This window comes from Coregonus lavaretus (genome assembly GCF_964263955.1).
Source record: "Coregonus lavaretus genome assembly, chromosome: 28".
In the NCBI taxonomy this organism is placed as follows: domain Eukaryota; kingdom Metazoa; phylum Chordata; class Actinopteri; order Salmoniformes; family Salmonidae; genus Coregonus; species Coregonus lavaretus.
In genome coordinates this window covers 11,871,256-11,887,059 of record NC_140015.1, presented here as the reverse complement: position 1 = coordinate 11,887,059, position 15,804 = coordinate 11,871,256, and the positions used below count along the sequence as shown (strand labels likewise).

Genomic DNA, 15,804 nt, shown 5'->3' with positions numbered 1-15,804 from the left:
GTATGAGATATGTAGGTATAACAGGAAAACCTCTCCACAATTGTAAATAAAATGTGGCCACTGAACCCTTGTTTCACTTCATCTAGATCTATTTCTTTTTTTGTAAAACATGCCAAAATCCAATTTTGTAATGACCAGTGTGATGCTATTTCCAGGGTACTCTATACTAATGTTATTCCCAGCCTACACAATCCATAGACAATGGACATGGATCCAAAACACAGGAAACAATGCATTTTTTATAGGTTTTTATTAGAAAAACAGATGTTGTTTATTATGTGATGTATGTTCCACAATGCAAGGCACTTTAAAAAAATCTTGTATTGCACAAAATAGCCACTCTTAAAATATACAACCTACAGTCTTAACATCATTTTCATGTCTGGGAAGAGGGGGGGGGGGGGGGGGGGGGGGAGAGACAGCCATTTATTTCCATCAGCCATTTTGAAGCCACCTGCATTGCATCCTGGGATGAAGGACCATCCCAAATGGCTGACAAGGTAGTTCAATTAAAGTGCTTTTAGCAAAATGTGTCTCAAGAGTCAAACATAAAAAAACATAATGATGCAAGGCTGCAGAATAAGTTATTTATAAAAAGTACAGATGAACCACATTTTCATAAGGCAATTTACAACACATGGAAACAGTCCTTCCTTTAAATAAGTATGGACCATTTTGGGTTATTTTCAACCAGTGTAGGCTGCTGAGGGGAGAACGGCTCATAATAATGACTGGAACGGCATCAAACCGTGTGTTTGATACCTTTCAGCTTATTCCGTTCCAGCCATTACCACGAGCCCGTCCTCCCCAATTAAGATGTCACCAACCTCCTGTGTTTTCTACATAATAAAAACAATTTAAGGAGCTCCACTAGTTGGTAACCCCCTAATTGCATAGATACTGTCTGTTGTCTCTCTCCGTCCCCACACCCCTCTGCCCGGCTCGACTGTTCCCCCTCACAGCTCCTCATGTAGGGCCTTGTCAGAATCCTCCTCCACCTTCAGTTTGAGCTCCTCAGCCACTATCTTGCCGTCCCTGTTGCGGTCCTGGTTGTTGAACATGTCCTTGATGATGCCGTCAGCATCCATCCCTGGCCTCAGGCGACCTGTGCCCTCCGCCACCTGGAGGTTTATGAAGGCTGTGAACTAGAGAGAGGGAGAGCAGAGAGAAATATGAGAGTTGTCCTTTCAAGAGGTACATCATTTGAAGTATAATTGCAGTTTTAGATTATCACCTAATTTGTTGTCCTGACTTACACAAGGATGTTACCAGCACCAGTGCCTTACCAAGCAAAGGGTAGAATGTATTGGGTGAATCCTGACTTTGATTGATGGATCATGCTAAATGTCTGGCGTGTGTTATCTTACCTCCTCCAGAGGGACAGATAGATCTTTGTTGAGGTCCATGGCAGGGAACAGGGGATCTGGGCTGTCTCCCAGCCACACAAACATGTAGCCGTCAGGCACTCCCTTCTGCAGGTCCAACAGCTCCAGCTCAAAGTGCAGCACGGCACTGCTGGGAACGCCCTTGGCTGCAGGGACATGGAGGGGAGAGTATGATGAGAGACATTGAGACAGTGTCAGAATAATGTCATGTCCAAATGCAAGATATCTCCACGCAGGATTTTTTGTTCTGGGTTTCAAGATGAAAGTGACCCTGACTAGTTCATTCACTCACCTCCATTTTCTCCATGTCCCAGATGGGGTGGGACGATCACCACTCTCTTCTCTCCCACACACATGCCCCTCAGGCCCTCGTCCAGACCCTCAATCACTTTGTTGGCTCCGAGGGTGGTGATGGGGGCTTTCTCATAGTGGTCCCTGGAAGAGGAGGGAGATATTGATCAAGGCCCTGCCGATGCGCCAACGTGCTATCAGTCAGTAGGCATTAAGTATGTAGCCCTATATTTTCTAGGTTGTAAGATGTATATAATATGTAAGATACAGTATATGGTTATAGATATGGCTCGTTTCTATATATTGGTTATATTTTGTCTCATATATTTTCATTTCTACACAACATAAGTAGCTGATAAATCTTCCTGTCTGTTGGCGTGGAGGCCTAGTGATATCAGTCAGACAAGTAGCCAGGGGGGATTAGATTACATGACTGGACCAGGCGTTGCAGTATGGCGGTGCGATGGACAGGAGGCGCTCCTACTCACGAGGAGTAGAGCAGGGTGCCGTCCATCAGGGAGCAGTTGTAACGGTACTGGATCAGGTCGTCCACCTCACTGGTCAGGTTGCACTTCTTGGGCTTGCTGGTCACTTTGATCTCAATGAGGTCCTTGGGGTTGTGGAAGTCGATAACGTGGATGTCGAAGACCAGCACGGCCGAGCCAGGGATGATGTCTCCTAGAGTGGGGTGGAGGAGAGTAGAAAGGAATTTGAATAGGAGTAGGGACATGAAAATGTGTGCAAACTCAGTGCCTTAAGCTGAGACATTCTATCATACGTGTCACTGAGTCATCATGGACACTGGACAGTAAGATATGTAAATTATACTCTGACTCCTCCCACCCCAAAACCTTTGGCCAATGCCACAGAGCCACGTACTCACCAGTTCCCTTCTCCCCATAGGCCATGTGAGGAGGAAGGATGACACGCCTCTTCTCCCCAATACACAACCCCTGGAGGGCCTTGTCCATGCCCTGGATCACATAGCCCATGCCAATGTAGGTATTGTATGTGCTGTTGCGCTGGTAGCTGCAGAAAGAGGAAACATAGTAAATGCAAATTAGAGTCAGTCTTTACAATGCACCCTTTCACTCACTATTGACTCAGACAAGTCTTGGTTTGACAGACAGTAGATGTACTAAACACATTCCTACCTGGTGTCAAAGCCAGAGCCGTCCTGGAAGGTGCCATTATAGTGGTAACGGATGTAGTCTCCCACCACTGTTTTACGGGTGCAGGTCTTAGGCACCTCCTTGACCACCACGGCAATGTCATCCTTAGGGTTGAACAGGTCAATCATGAAGACCTCAAACACCAGGGTGGCCTGGGATGGAATCACGGTGCCTGGAAGAGGAGGATGGGTGTTTAGAGTCAATTATATGATCTATACACAACCCAATGCAAATCTTACTTCGTCAGAGGGGGTGGTCCACAATGTTGTTTTTAATCTGTAATGTGTCTTGTCAACTGTTGTTGTGGAGTGACACTTGAATAAACTTTTCTAGACTCTAAACTCTATGTAGCCTACTATACACTTCCTGTGTTTATCAGCTATTAAGGGCTCAGGCTAGGGGTTATAAACAGTTTGTACCATATCCCTTCTCCTCATAGGCTAGGGATTATAAACAGTGGTTACTAGTAGTTACCATATCCCTTCTCCTCATAGGCTAGGTTAAAAAAGACAAGGTTAAGACAATGTAATAATTCCATGCGGAAGCATTCGAAAATAAACTAATTAATGGGACCAGCGCCATTGATAACTACTAGCGCCATTGCTAACTAGCAATGCTGGTGGTATTAATTGCAAAGAGTTATGGGAAATTAGAACCATGTTGTCTTAACCTTGTAATCTTTAACATACCTTATAGGCTAGGGGCTATAAACAGTGGTTACTAGTAGTTACCATATCCCTTCTCCTCATAGGCCAGGAAGGGTGGGATGATGATGGTGCGTGTCTCTCCCACGCACATGCCGATTAGACCCTCATCCATGCCCTTAATGAGGTAGCCCATGCCCACGTACGTGTCATAGGTGCCGTTCCTAGAGTGGCTGAAAGAGACATGGACCTAAACGGTTAACACCCGCACGCACACAAACACAGCCTGACTGGTTTTCCAGAGTAGATATGGACCTCACCTGGAGTCGAAGGGTACACCGTTCAGCAGTGTGCCGTTGTAGTGATAACGGATGAAGTCAGTAGCTTCCACGAGGCGCTTGCAGCTCTCAGGTTTGCTGAGGGTGCGTGTCTGGACCTTGTCTTCTGTGTTCCAGATGTCGAGCAGAACCACATCAAACACCAACACAGTGTCAGGAGGGATCACATCACCTAGGAGAGAGAGACAGGTTGGGAATTCATTGTGTGCCACTGGAATATACGATTGGGGCCAACATCAGAGGATAACTATTTGTGGAATTTAGTGTGTACAGGGCACACTTTCTGGCGCCAGGGCCTATGTAAACTGTAAAGGTCATATATGAGAATTAAATGAGTTGTTACCTGCTCCTATACTTCCATAGGCAAGGTGTGGGGGGACAGTAACTTTTCTGCGCTCATTGACACACATGCCCTGGACTCCCCTGTCCAGACCAGTGATGAGAAGCCCCAGTCCCACCTGGCCACTGAAGGGTGCACCACGTTCATGACTGAAGAGGGGGGATGGGTAGAAGAGAGGGGGAGAGAGAAAAGAAGCCACATTCCTCAAGAGCACAAAGATGATATTTATTTCAATGGTAGGCTGGGTCTAGTAAAGTTATTATATTCTATTCCTATTATTATATTAGACTATTTACATTCATTTTAACTGGTTGTAAACCATTTATCTAACCATATCTGAATGGGTTATGTGCAAAGAATACAATAAGTCATGATCAAAATACAAAAGTAGGCCATAAAATAACTAAATAAGGCCTAAATAATGGATTTTAAGATATAGCCTAGGCCTCGCCTGTCAACCAACTGAATTCAGCTGTTTGTCTTTGCATTGAGTGTGCGTGGCATGTCGCAGTAGTAAACGGGCGGCAGGTAGCTTAGTGGTTAAGGGCGTTGTGCCAGTAACCGAAAGGTCGCTGGTTCTAATCCCCGAGCAGACTAGGTGAAAAATCTGCCGATGTGCCCTTGAGCAAGGCACTTAACCCTAATTGCTCCTGTAAGTCGCTCTTGATAAGAGCGTCTGCTAAATGACTAAAATGTAAATGTAAACACCATTGAACTATATTGTGCAGAGCGCCACATATAGGCGTCGTTCGGGGATGCATATGACACGCACCAACGCACACGGCAGTTACAATGTTTATGTGCAGAAATGCACAGCGCAGTGGCAAAGTTACAATGTATCTGTGAAGCGCAGGGTCTTCGATACAAAGTTTCAAAATGGTTGCTTAGAGGGGCTGCAAATGTAAAGGCCGGACACGTCTACAACAGGCCAACTGCGTGAGACCATATAGTCAAACGAACAAAACTAAAATGTCCTCCAGCCGGCACAGAATTTATTTGCACAGGAATCAGATAGCCTGTCTCTACTTTGATGCTCTTATGCACTATGTCAATAGACCTATCGTAGCTTACCTTGAATCGAACTTCTTGCCGTCGGTGAAGGTACCGTTGTAATGATAACGGACGAAATCTCCCGTTTGCACTTCTCTGGGACAAACTCTTGGAATGTCATACCGATCAATAACCACGTCTTCTAACGGGCCTGGGATACAGCTTACATGGGTTCCCGTTATACAGAGCAAAAATAACGCTAATATTGACTCCATAATAAACGTATTCTTTGGTGTTTTGTTAAAGTATGAGAAACGGACGGATGATTTCGCCGTGACTTCTCCGTTGGCTACAGTCTATAGATGCAGAGAGAGAGAGAGAAGTGCGGACGTAGCTTCTGCTCATTCAGAAGGGGGAGGTGTGTGGCATCCAATTCACCCCCTCCTTTTTAGAGGAATTCTGTAAACGTGTAAAGTAGCCCTCGGCCATATGTAATAAACCTAGGTATCTGACTCGAGCGCAAGCCGGAGGAAGGGGATTTAAAGCATAGCCTACAATAAAGCGTTTTTAGCGTAGGCCTACTATGTAATAACGTTTGTGCTATACTATTTACAAAGCCTTATTATTTGTATGCCTATCGAACATAGACAGTGAGTGAAAGTTATTTGCTCTGTGTGGGAATACCCCACCCGCTTCTATAGAGAAGCTGATTTAACTGGGAGGCGCCCATCTGGCTGAGTCGGAAAGAAAGGCCTAGATAATTATGTTCTCGCGGGTCCTAAATTCCAACCTTTGGACTACTTCTCTATTTAAATATGAATTGTTATTTATCTAACATTTACAAATAGGCCTATGTTAATTTGCTGCTCATATTTTCACTGTTAAAATTCAAAATAAAAAGCATGTCCCTCTCCATTGGGCATCTCATCTGGCATTTCATGTTCCAACATGCTTGCTGGAATGTTTGTAGATCCAACAAACCTACCCATGCAAAAAACAACATTGAAGAGATGTCGAACTTGTGAAAAAGTATTTGCTTTAGAAGTTTCAATATGGCAATAATAGCATATCTTTATTAGACCACCACACAGTCATACATAGGCTATATTTACATATTTTACGCACTTTATTCAGTGTTCTTTTCCTCCAAATATATATTTTTAAATAATGTAGGGCCTACCATCGGCCCATCAAAATGCTAAATTATTAAATGTTTTGTATTTTTCTGTAAGTTGGTCAATGTTAGTTCTAAAAATCATGAGGGCATTATGACCCAGGGACTAACCTAACCCCGAAATCACTGCCTCCGACTGCCTCCCTGTGAAACTCCTGCAGAGGAACCCTGACTTTTCTGTCCCCTCCTCTCCGTCTCTCCAAGCCGGGCCAAGGCTCTGTACGTGCAAACAGACATGACCATTCACTTGTGAAGAAAACCCTGGAGAAATTATCCCGAAATCGTGTTTGGTTGGAGAAACGGAGGGCATAATAGAGAATAAGCATAATGGCCCCTAAAAACGTTAAAGAAACCTGGCTTTCATTTTGTTTCTGTGTAGTTTTGGTCGCTCCAGTTCTGGTCGAAGCCCAGTATGAGAAATATAGCTTTAAGAGTTTCCCACAGAAAGATCTGATGCCACTTGAATCTGCGTATGGACATGCTCTGGACCAGTATGGAACGCAGAACTGGAGGGACAGCATCAAGTACCTGGAATTGAGTTTGCGCCTTCACCGGCTCCTGAAAGACAGCGAAGCGTTTTGCAGCCAGAACTGTAGCACTGTCAGTCGGGACAATGATACCCTCTTCGCGGACAGCAGTCTCCGCATCATGCGGCATTTCTTACTCCGGGCTTCGTGCCTTAAAAAGTGCAAAACAAATTTTCCAGTGTTTACAGTGGCCTATCCAAAGAGAGATGTTCTGGAAGCTTTTGAGAAGAGGGTACCCTACCGGTACATACAGTATGCTTACTACCAGGTGAGATCAAATAGTTATTCTGCTGAATGGGTGGACATTAAATACATTTAGGGTAAGATATCCAAATAACGGTTTATAAACGTCTACATGTCTATACTATTGATGGTCACAGTGGGTTTTCCCTTAAGTAGATAATAGGCCTAATTGTAAGAATCTTAGGATATGTTTAATAAATGATTCATTCTGATATTCTCATCTAATTGTAATAACCTGTCTTGGCACACATATTACACCGTTATGCGTAACTAATGCATAATAGGCCGATATTTACAGAGGCTACTGTCATAGCCTGATACTTCAAATGAAATAGCATATAGTAGCTTGTTTTCCATCAGCAATACTTTGTCACAGCGTGAAACAAGCGGGAAAGAATAACGTTTTCCTAGACTTTCCTCAGCCCACCTGTTGAGAATGCAGCAAACTCAGCAGTTGAACACACATGCCACGTCTCTTAAACAGCGCCCCGTTAAACAGTCCCCCAGTAAGAACAAACGCCTTCTTATTTTCTACCAAAGCAGACACCACACGTAGGGCTATGAGGCAGAATACCAGGCAGGCAAATCAACAGCGTTCCCCGTGGCAAAATAAAGAGGCTTTACTTTTGAAGTGAAAGTAAGCCAAACACGCTTGCAACTGGAATGTGTGTAAAATATATGTGTGCAACTATTTCTGCGGCCTGTGCGCACACGTGAGTGTTATAATTTGAATGTTTCCTCAGGCAAGCCCACTCCTCCCTTGGAGAGCATCTTCTCAGGCCATTACCTCTGCATGCTCTCAGCATCTTCCTCTATTCACATCCAGACGTTCTCATAGGTGTTCCATGTGCGTGTCAGCCAAACCGGTGATCTCATGGCTCTGTTAAGAGCATTCTCCGTTTCTTCACTTGTTCAGATATATTCCAAAAACCCTCCTCCATAAGACAGACCAAGGTCACTGTTTGAATCTACACAGCATGGGTTCTTCACAATTGCCAGGCTTAGCTACTACATAGTAACCTTTGAATATAGGCAGACCATATTCTTCTTACTGCCAAAAGTGTTGATTGACAGTTGATAATTTCAGCACATGCCTTAAAGCCATATAGTGTCAGTGGCTGAAGCACACCTCTTAGCAGTTGGTGAGGTGATTTGAGGTTAGAAGTCATGTTATTCTAAGGACTAAATAGTGTTAGCAGGACCTGCTGCATGTAGAGAACCCCTTGCTTCAGCTAGGCATCCATTAGAATGAGAGATAGTGTCTATAGAAGTCATCCAACGATGACACCAAGTACCAGAGTACCAAGACCGACCAATCAGACTACTGGACCCTATATGACCAATAACAATAACAATGATCCATTCTGTATCTCCTCTCTCCCACAGTTAAACAACATAGAAAGGGCCGTGTCAGCGGCCCACACGTTCCTCCAGAAGAACCCAGAAGACCCCTTTATCTCCAAGAACATGAACTACTACAAGACCCTGTTTGAGCTGGACGAGTACCTCATCGACCACGAGGAGCGACCCTACGAGGTCAGTGTGAGGTCAGCGCACAACCCGCCATACAAATCATAACTAGCTCTGATACCCATCACCTGACACAGTAATAGAACTGATGAGAATGGCTTACCAAGAAACACTTCCAAAATGACTAATTCAAGGTAAAAAGGAGTTGGAGCACTCAACAAAAAAAGCTGTACAATGGATTAAAGTGAGCAAAAATAAATAAATCTCTGCCTTTTTTTTTTTTTGAGTGCTCCAACTCCTTTTTACCTTGAATTAGACCTTGGTAAGTTTTTCTCAAGATTTTTGTCATGGTTGTTGAGCACCCCTCCTTTCCTTTGTTTGCTGAAGCGCGACGGCCCACCTGAACACAGTACTAGAATGATTCATTGAAAATATGTGTTGGTTAGTATGTTATCGATGGCTTTCTCAATCTAAACATGAATGGCTGAGAAACATACTATAGTATTTCTTCACAACTCCGTTAGCAAAAAGTCTTCAAATAGAATGTAGGTTTGAATTCTATCCAAATGTTGGTTGTTGTTCTGCAACTGTGTGCTATGTTTCCCCCAGTCCTCCTACTCTGCATCCCTCCTGTCCTTTCAGCCCATATCTAGTGTCTCTAACTGTGCTGTCCTTTCTGACCCATCGCTGTTGTTCTTTCAGCCCATATCTAGTGTCTCTAACTGTGCTGTCCTTTCTGACCCCTGGCTGTTGTTCTTTCAGCCCATATCTAGTGTCTCTAACTGTGCTGTCCTTTCTGACCCCTGGCTGTTGTCCTTTCAGCCCATATCTAGTGTCTCTAACTGTGCTGTCCTTTCTGACCCCTGGCTGTTGTTCTTTCAGCCCATATCTAGTGTCTCTAACTGTGCTGTCCTTTCTGACCCCTGGCTGTTGTTCTTTCAGCCCATATCTAGTGTCTCTAACTGTGCTGTCCTTTCTGACCCCTGGCTGTTGTTCTTTCAGCCCATATCTAGTGTCTCTAACTGTGCTGTCCTTTCTGACCCCTGGCTGTTGTCCTTTCAGCCCATGTCTAGTGTCTCTAACACTTTGCTTTGTCCTTTCTGTCCTCCAGCCTGTGTTCCTGAAGGCTGTGAAACTGTATAACTCCGGAGATTTCAGCGCCAGTGCTCGGGACATGGAGCAGGCCACCACGGAGTACCTCAAAATGTACGACCTCTGCCTGGCAGGCTGCGAAGGGTCATATGAGGTCACAGAGTACAAAGACTTCTACCCTACACTGGCAGGTGAGTGTCTGACAAATCCCCATCTACTCATGGTCCCTATTGAGAGGGCAGAGACTCTGGTCATAGTAGTATAATGTTTCTCTCTCTCTCTCTCTCTCTCTCTCTCTCTCTCTCTCTCTCTCTCTCTCTCTCTCTCTCTCTCTCTCTCTCTCTCTCCTCGCTCTCTCTCTCTCTCTCTCTCTCTCTCTCTCTCAGATCTCTACACAGAAGTTCTGAAGTGTAAAGTGAAGTGTGAGGAGAACCTGATGCCCAACGTCGGTGGTTTCTTCGTGGAAAAGTTTGTGGCTACCATGTACCACTACCTCCAGTTTGCCTACTATAAACGTACGCACATGAAAGTGTCACTCCTTCAATAGAAACTTTACTGCACTTGCATTTCATGACCAAACTAGTACAGCAACTATTCAATGTAATAACACTACTTGAGTAGAAGGTTGTTATGCAGTTGTCAGATGACCCCCCCTCCCTCTGTACAGTGAATGACGTGCGTAACGCGGCTCCGTGTGCGGCCAGCTACATGCTGTTTGACGCTAACGACCAGGTGATGCAGCAGAACATGGTGTATTACCGCTTCTACCGAGAACAGTGGGGCCTGGAGGAGATGCACTTCCTGCCTCGCCCGGTGAGTAACCAGATTGCTTTATATAACCTTCACGCCCAACTCAGCATCCCAATGTGCCCTGTCAAGACTTAACATGTAATTTCTGATTAATATGAACCATCATCTAGAACAGTGGTATTCAAAGTCAGGGTCGCGACCCCGGGAACTGCAGTGGGATCGGCAACATTTTTTTGATTGAATGGGACAATATACAAACGTTTTTGAGAAAGATAATTTGAACAAAAACGTTTTATTGAGTAAATATATTTATTGGTTTCTTTTCATTTTCATAAGAGATGACAATGCAATGAATGAAAGGTTATTTGTTGATGTAAAAATCAAAATTTACAGATTCTGGGGAGCGATCCCCATAAATTCTGGTGAAAAAATGGGGTCCTGGCTGAAAAGGTTTGAATACCACTGATCTAGCATTATGGTAATAAACTTTACCCAGATTAACCTCAGCCCTGAACCTGATTCCATACAAGATACATAATAGTTTCAGATTTGGTGTATGGTGTAGCTGTTGTTTCCTTACTAAAATGTGCTATGGAGCACCACAGCTCCACAAAAACCAAGAAAAGGAAAGCTGGAACATATACTGTAGCTATGGTGTGAACACCAACACCCTACAAATTAATTAAAATATTTTATATTCAAATTAAAAAGGATTAGGTCCTATAATTCCTTGGTTATGCTCTACCAGTACAGCACTTGCAGCAGCTGCTACGCCATCAATTAAATAAAACCAACAAAGCTACCTGAAAGATATAGGCCTTTTTGAAACTGTGACAATTTCTAATGGAGTTAGTGGTGCTGTAAAAACTTCATGGTATGCTAACTGGAGGGCAAAAGAGCATTTGAAACAAAGGGAAACAACATAGAATGTTTGGTAGGCTAGCGCCATAAACAAATGAGGACTGTAGCTTTGTGTTCTCCTTGCTTCTTGAGTCAACCAATGATATTGACGCGCCACGTTTGTTGCGCAGGAGGCACTGAGGTACTTTAACCAAACAACCAAGCAGAGGGAGATGCTGGAGTTTGCACTGAACTACCTACAGACAGATGATGAGGTAAGGCTTGCCTGCAAAGGGGTGGAGATGGAAGTAACAGAGGAAACCAGTTTTTATGAGCAGGACAAATTCTTGACAGAAGCACCAAACTCAGAAGTAATAAACTGTAATAAATTGGCTGGTTCGCTTCAAACCTGGCGAGAATTTGGTTCTGGGTTGCCGTGAATATTTCCAATGTGCACAAAATTTTGGGGGTACAGTAGCTAGTATGCTACTTTGCTACTTATTTTGTGACTGAAAAATGACCGGCAAAGTGTTTGAATTAACTTCATGAAAAGAGGTGGGGGAAGGGACCACTGTATCACAGTATTTACTTTGGGGGAAAGCTGATTCTGACTACAGGGGATCTGTGAGGGAGACTACTGTGGAGAGAGTGGAATGGATAGAGATTGAAAGAGGGTCAGTAGCTGGAAGAAAGAGAAATGGAGAGAGATTGAGATTGATAGGGTGAGGGAGGGGGGTTGTGTTTTCCGACAGTGGAGTGTGGTATGTAGCTGGGTGGTGTCGGCCTCTGAGGCCCTGCCACATGGGCTTTTCTCTGGTCAGCACCTCCCAGCTAACCACACAGCCTCAGCCTAGACCTGAGAGGGGGAGGAGGACAGAGAAGGGGAAAGGGAGGGAGGGAAATTACAGCATGCACTAGTAGTGAGAGATTTATAAGAGCCAAGAGAAAGGCAAAGAAAGTGTGAGAACGATGACAACGTGTGTTAGAATTCTATCCCTGAGATGTCTGCTAAGTGAAATCAAGCCTCATCTTAAAGTGTAGATGTGTTGTTGTATGTAACTCAGTGTTGTGTTCATTGGCAGGATGTGGTGAGTCCAGAGGAGGTGGCTGCTCCCTCGGCCCCCCCTGACGCTGAGTTTGAGGGGATAGGAGATTACGAGGAGTCCTTCGTAGCAGACTGGTGGCAGGAACCCAAAACCAAGGGGGACGCTGGGGAACCTGCAGCCTGACCCCAACCACCAACTCCACCATGAACACCACCCCTCCCCCAAACAGAACACTACTCAATTCCCCTCTGAAAGAATATGGACAGCCCTGCAGAGCCAGACCTTCCCCATCCAGAAGTGCCAGGATACTATATTTAGTACACCCCAAACCCATTAAATTGTTCCATGGTATATATAGTATATATTTCACAGCTAAAGGAACACAAAAGGGAGAATTTACATTGCCAGTTGCACACAGTTCCACCATTAGCAAGATCACACAAACACCCACACAGGACCTGTTGAAGGTCAGAGCTGTACATGTCTGAACTGAAAGCTAAATTGTGCATCTGTTTTAGCATAAGGAAAGATGTATTATAATTGTTAATACTGAATGACTGTTATTGTTGTTGTTACATTTCTTATTTAATGAAATGATTTGCCTTTGTGCCTTAGCCCTGGTAATAGGGCACTGAACTATGCCTTCTGTCAATATCTAGGATGTTTGATGTTGAATTCTGACCCATTGGAGGTGTCTTTTGTGGGTCCAGCGGTAAGATAAAAATCCACACAAAATGCCAAGTGAACAACTGCAGAAAGTGTGGAATAAAGTTACATATTCTTTTAGTACATCTCTGTTATTGTCTCTTTCAGCAAATCCATTGCAGTACAGACATATGGTATAATGGAAACTTACTTGTGACATCCTTAGGCTGTGTTTTCACAGGCAGCCCAATACTGATCTTATGCCTAGTTATTGGTGGGATTACATGAGATACTCTGAAGAGGTAGGGTTTCAGATGTTGGTTTCAGACCCCAACTCGGTTTGGGGTGTAAGGTTTGAGCATAGCCTGAAGGTAGAGAGGGGCAGTTCCTCTTGCTGCTCCGTAGGCAAGTACCATGGTCTTGTAGTGGACACAAGCTTCTACTGGAAGCCAGTGGAGTGTGCAGAGGAGCGGGTGACATGGGAGAACTTTGGAAGGTTGAACACCAGGCGGGCTGCGGCGTTCTGGATAAGTAAAAAAAAAAAAAAAAAAAAAAAAGGAGTTTAATGGCACAAGTGGGGAGCTGTCAACGTGATGGAGAGGTCTTGGAGTGTGCAGGCCTTTCCCGGGAGGGGAAGCTTGCAGAGAGGAGTGTGGAGCACTGCCATTCCACATCTTCATTCAAGGGAACATTTAATGAGGTGCAATGAAGTCTGAAACTAGAAATACATCTAATGGAAAAGAAAAAGGTGTCAGTCAAAAATGTAAATGTATTATCATTGGCAAAGTTCAAGAACATAAAATACAAGGCAATGCACACTTTTCCTAGTCTCTTGAAGTTTCCCTTCAAGAATCTTATATAGAGAATCACATTTAGGCAGTAGTTACTGAATGTAGTTATTATAAACAATAAGTAAACACATTGCGCAAAGGACATACATCTTGGCCTCAAGTTATGACACCATTGACATAGCATCACAGATATATTCACACAATGGAACCAGAGGAAAAAAAGACAACTTTTTTCATTTCAATTCATCTACATTGTTTATTTCAATTGTCTATTTAAAAATATGGGATATGATGAGTTTCTTTTTCTCTGCTTCCTAAATTCAAAACGCAAGCAAACTAACCATCATCTAAAGATTGCACATATTCTGTACATATGGTAAATAACTATAGTGCATCTGTCATAGTGCAGAACTCAGCTGAATCAAACAGACCTCTCCATACACCTAGTATACCAGACCCCAGGTTGTGTCCCAAATGGTAACCCATTACCTATATAGTGCACTACTTTTCACCTGCAGAGCCCATGGATTCTGGTCAATAGTAATGCACAAAAAAAGTAATGCACCTTATCTCATCAAATTTCCACTGTGCTGTCCTGGGGTCATTTCAAACTCACTGTGTTAAAGCATCATCAGCATAAGGCTCAGAGCCTATCAACAAGTGTCCAATATTTAGATGGCATTTAGATTGACAGCTGGAATGATAGATAGATGGCCAGATTACTAGGCATGTGCCTGACAGATAGACAGATAGATGGACAGCTAGAAATGGCTTAAAGGAGAGATGTACAGTTGTACGGCAGGAGACAGATAGACGGACAGCTAGAAATGGCTTAAAGGAGAGATGTACAGTTGTACGGCAGGAGACAGATAGACGGACAGCTAGAAATGGCTTAAAGGAGAGATGTACAGTTGTACGGCAGGAGACAGATAGATGCTTAGTTGAAACAGATAAAACGAATCAATATTAACATTGAATTTTAAAACAATTCCATAGAGTGTATTCAACATTCAGTATTATCTTCTTGTACATACTGTATATACAAATAGATATGTGTTCTCACATTCTGTAGGCTAGTGCTCGTTTAAGTTGGTTGTTACATAATAAATAAAAAACATGTTTGTAAGTGTGCTGCCATTGGCTCCAGAGCACAAAGCCAGGTAACAGAAAGATAACTATTTCTAGAAGTAAAAATCTATAAACTATCTACCAGTGTTGTTGGCAGGAGTGTTACGGTGAACAAGGGCACAACTGTCCCAAACACAACAAGTACGCTTTCTCATTCACCTGCTCTCTTCCTCTAAAAATATCTCACTCACCCCATCTCTCTCACACACCCACGCACGCACGCGCAAACACACACACACACACACACACACACACACACACACACACACACACACACACACACACACACACACACACACACACACACACACACACACACACACACACCCACGCACGCGCAAACACACACACACACACACACACACACACACACACACACACACACACACACACACACACACACACACACACACACACACACCCACGCACGCGCAAACACACACACACACACACACACACACACACACACACACACACACACATACTGTAGGGTTGCAAAATTCCAGTAACTTTCTCAAAATTCCCTGCTTATTCCTTTACAATTCCGGGAATCTTCCAACCAGGATTTCAGTAAAACTTGGAAATGTTGGGAAAGTTACCAGAATTTTGCAACCCTACACACACACACACACATGCTCACACACACGCTCACACACACACGCTCACACACACAGTTTCAACCTCCTCTACCATACACACTTTGGGCCTCTTACGAAGGTGGTGAATAAAATACAGACACATACAGACAGGCTCTGTTAACTAACACTATGTGGAATGTTGTGTTGGTAGATCTACGGTTGAAAACACTGAGTTATGGTCTCTGCTTCTTTTTAAATATGATCCCAAAACCATAGGGTCTAACTCCCCCTTCCTACATCTCAACAGACAGGAACAAAGAATTAACAATCAACATAAACCCTAACATCAGTCCAGGATGT

General features: G+C 43.8%; 2 protein-coding genes across 2 annotated transcripts; one reads left to right on the top strand and one right to left on the bottom strand.

The window, feature by feature from the left end:
- Window positions 1–552: 552 nt before the first annotated feature.
- LOC311104302 (peptidyl-prolyl cis-trans isomerase FKBP10-like) lies at window positions 553–5,526 on the bottom strand. The gene is made up of 10 exons (XM_084146111.1): window positions 5,242–5,526; window positions 4,174–4,319; window positions 3,813–4,002; window positions 3,580–3,725; window positions 2,831–3,020; window positions 2,560–2,705; window positions 2,165–2,354; window positions 1,678–1,820; window positions 1,368–1,531; window positions 553–1,145 (listed from the first exon to the last, which is right to left on the bottom strand). The coding sequence occupies exons 1-10, from the start codon at window positions 5,433–5,435 to the stop codon at window positions 957–959; spliced, it is 1,698 nt and encodes a 565-aa protein (XP_084002237.1). The 5' UTR covers window positions 5,436–5,526; the 3' UTR covers window positions 553–956.
- A 1,003-nt stretch (window positions 5,527–6,529) lies between these two features.
- On the top strand, window positions 6,530–13,088 carry LOC311104303 (endoplasmic reticulum protein SC65-like). Its single transcript, XM_084146112.1, has 7 exons — window positions 6,530–7,129; window positions 8,491–8,640; window positions 9,686–9,857; window positions 10,053–10,181; window positions 10,334–10,479; window positions 11,448–11,531; window positions 12,339–13,088. Exons 1-7 carry the CDS (start codon window positions 6,662–6,664, stop codon window positions 12,483–12,485), a joined length of 1,296 nt encoding a protein of 431 aa, XP_084002238.1. The 5' UTR covers window positions 6,530–6,661; the 3' UTR covers window positions 12,486–13,088.
- Window positions 13,089–15,804: the final 2,716 nt, after the last annotated feature.

Coding starts and splice junctions, on each gene's coding strand:
- LOC311104302 (XM_084146111.1), bottom strand. CDS start 5,435: ATGGAGTCAATATTAGCGTTATTTTTGCTCTGTATAACGGGAACCCAT. Junction 2,355..2,559: donor CTATGGGGAGAAGGGAACTG/GTGAGTACGTGG, acceptor ACCCCACTCTAG/GAGACATCATCCCTGGCTCG. Junction 1,532..1,677: donor GGGACATGGAGAAAATGGAG/GTGAGTGAATGA, acceptor ATGTCCCTGCAG/CCAAGGGCGTTCCCAGCAGT.
- LOC311104303 (XM_084146112.1), top strand. CDS start 6,662: ATGGCCCCTAAAAACGTTAAAGAAACCTGGCTTTCATTTTGTTTCTGT. Junction 7,130..8,490: donor TACAGTATGCTTACTACCAG/GTGAGATCAAAT, acceptor TCTCTCCCACAG/TTAAACAACATAGAAAGGGC. Junction 10,480..11,447: donor TGCACTTCCTGCCTCGCCCG/GTGAGTAACCAG, acceptor TTTGTTGCGCAG/GAGGCACTGAGGTACTTTAA.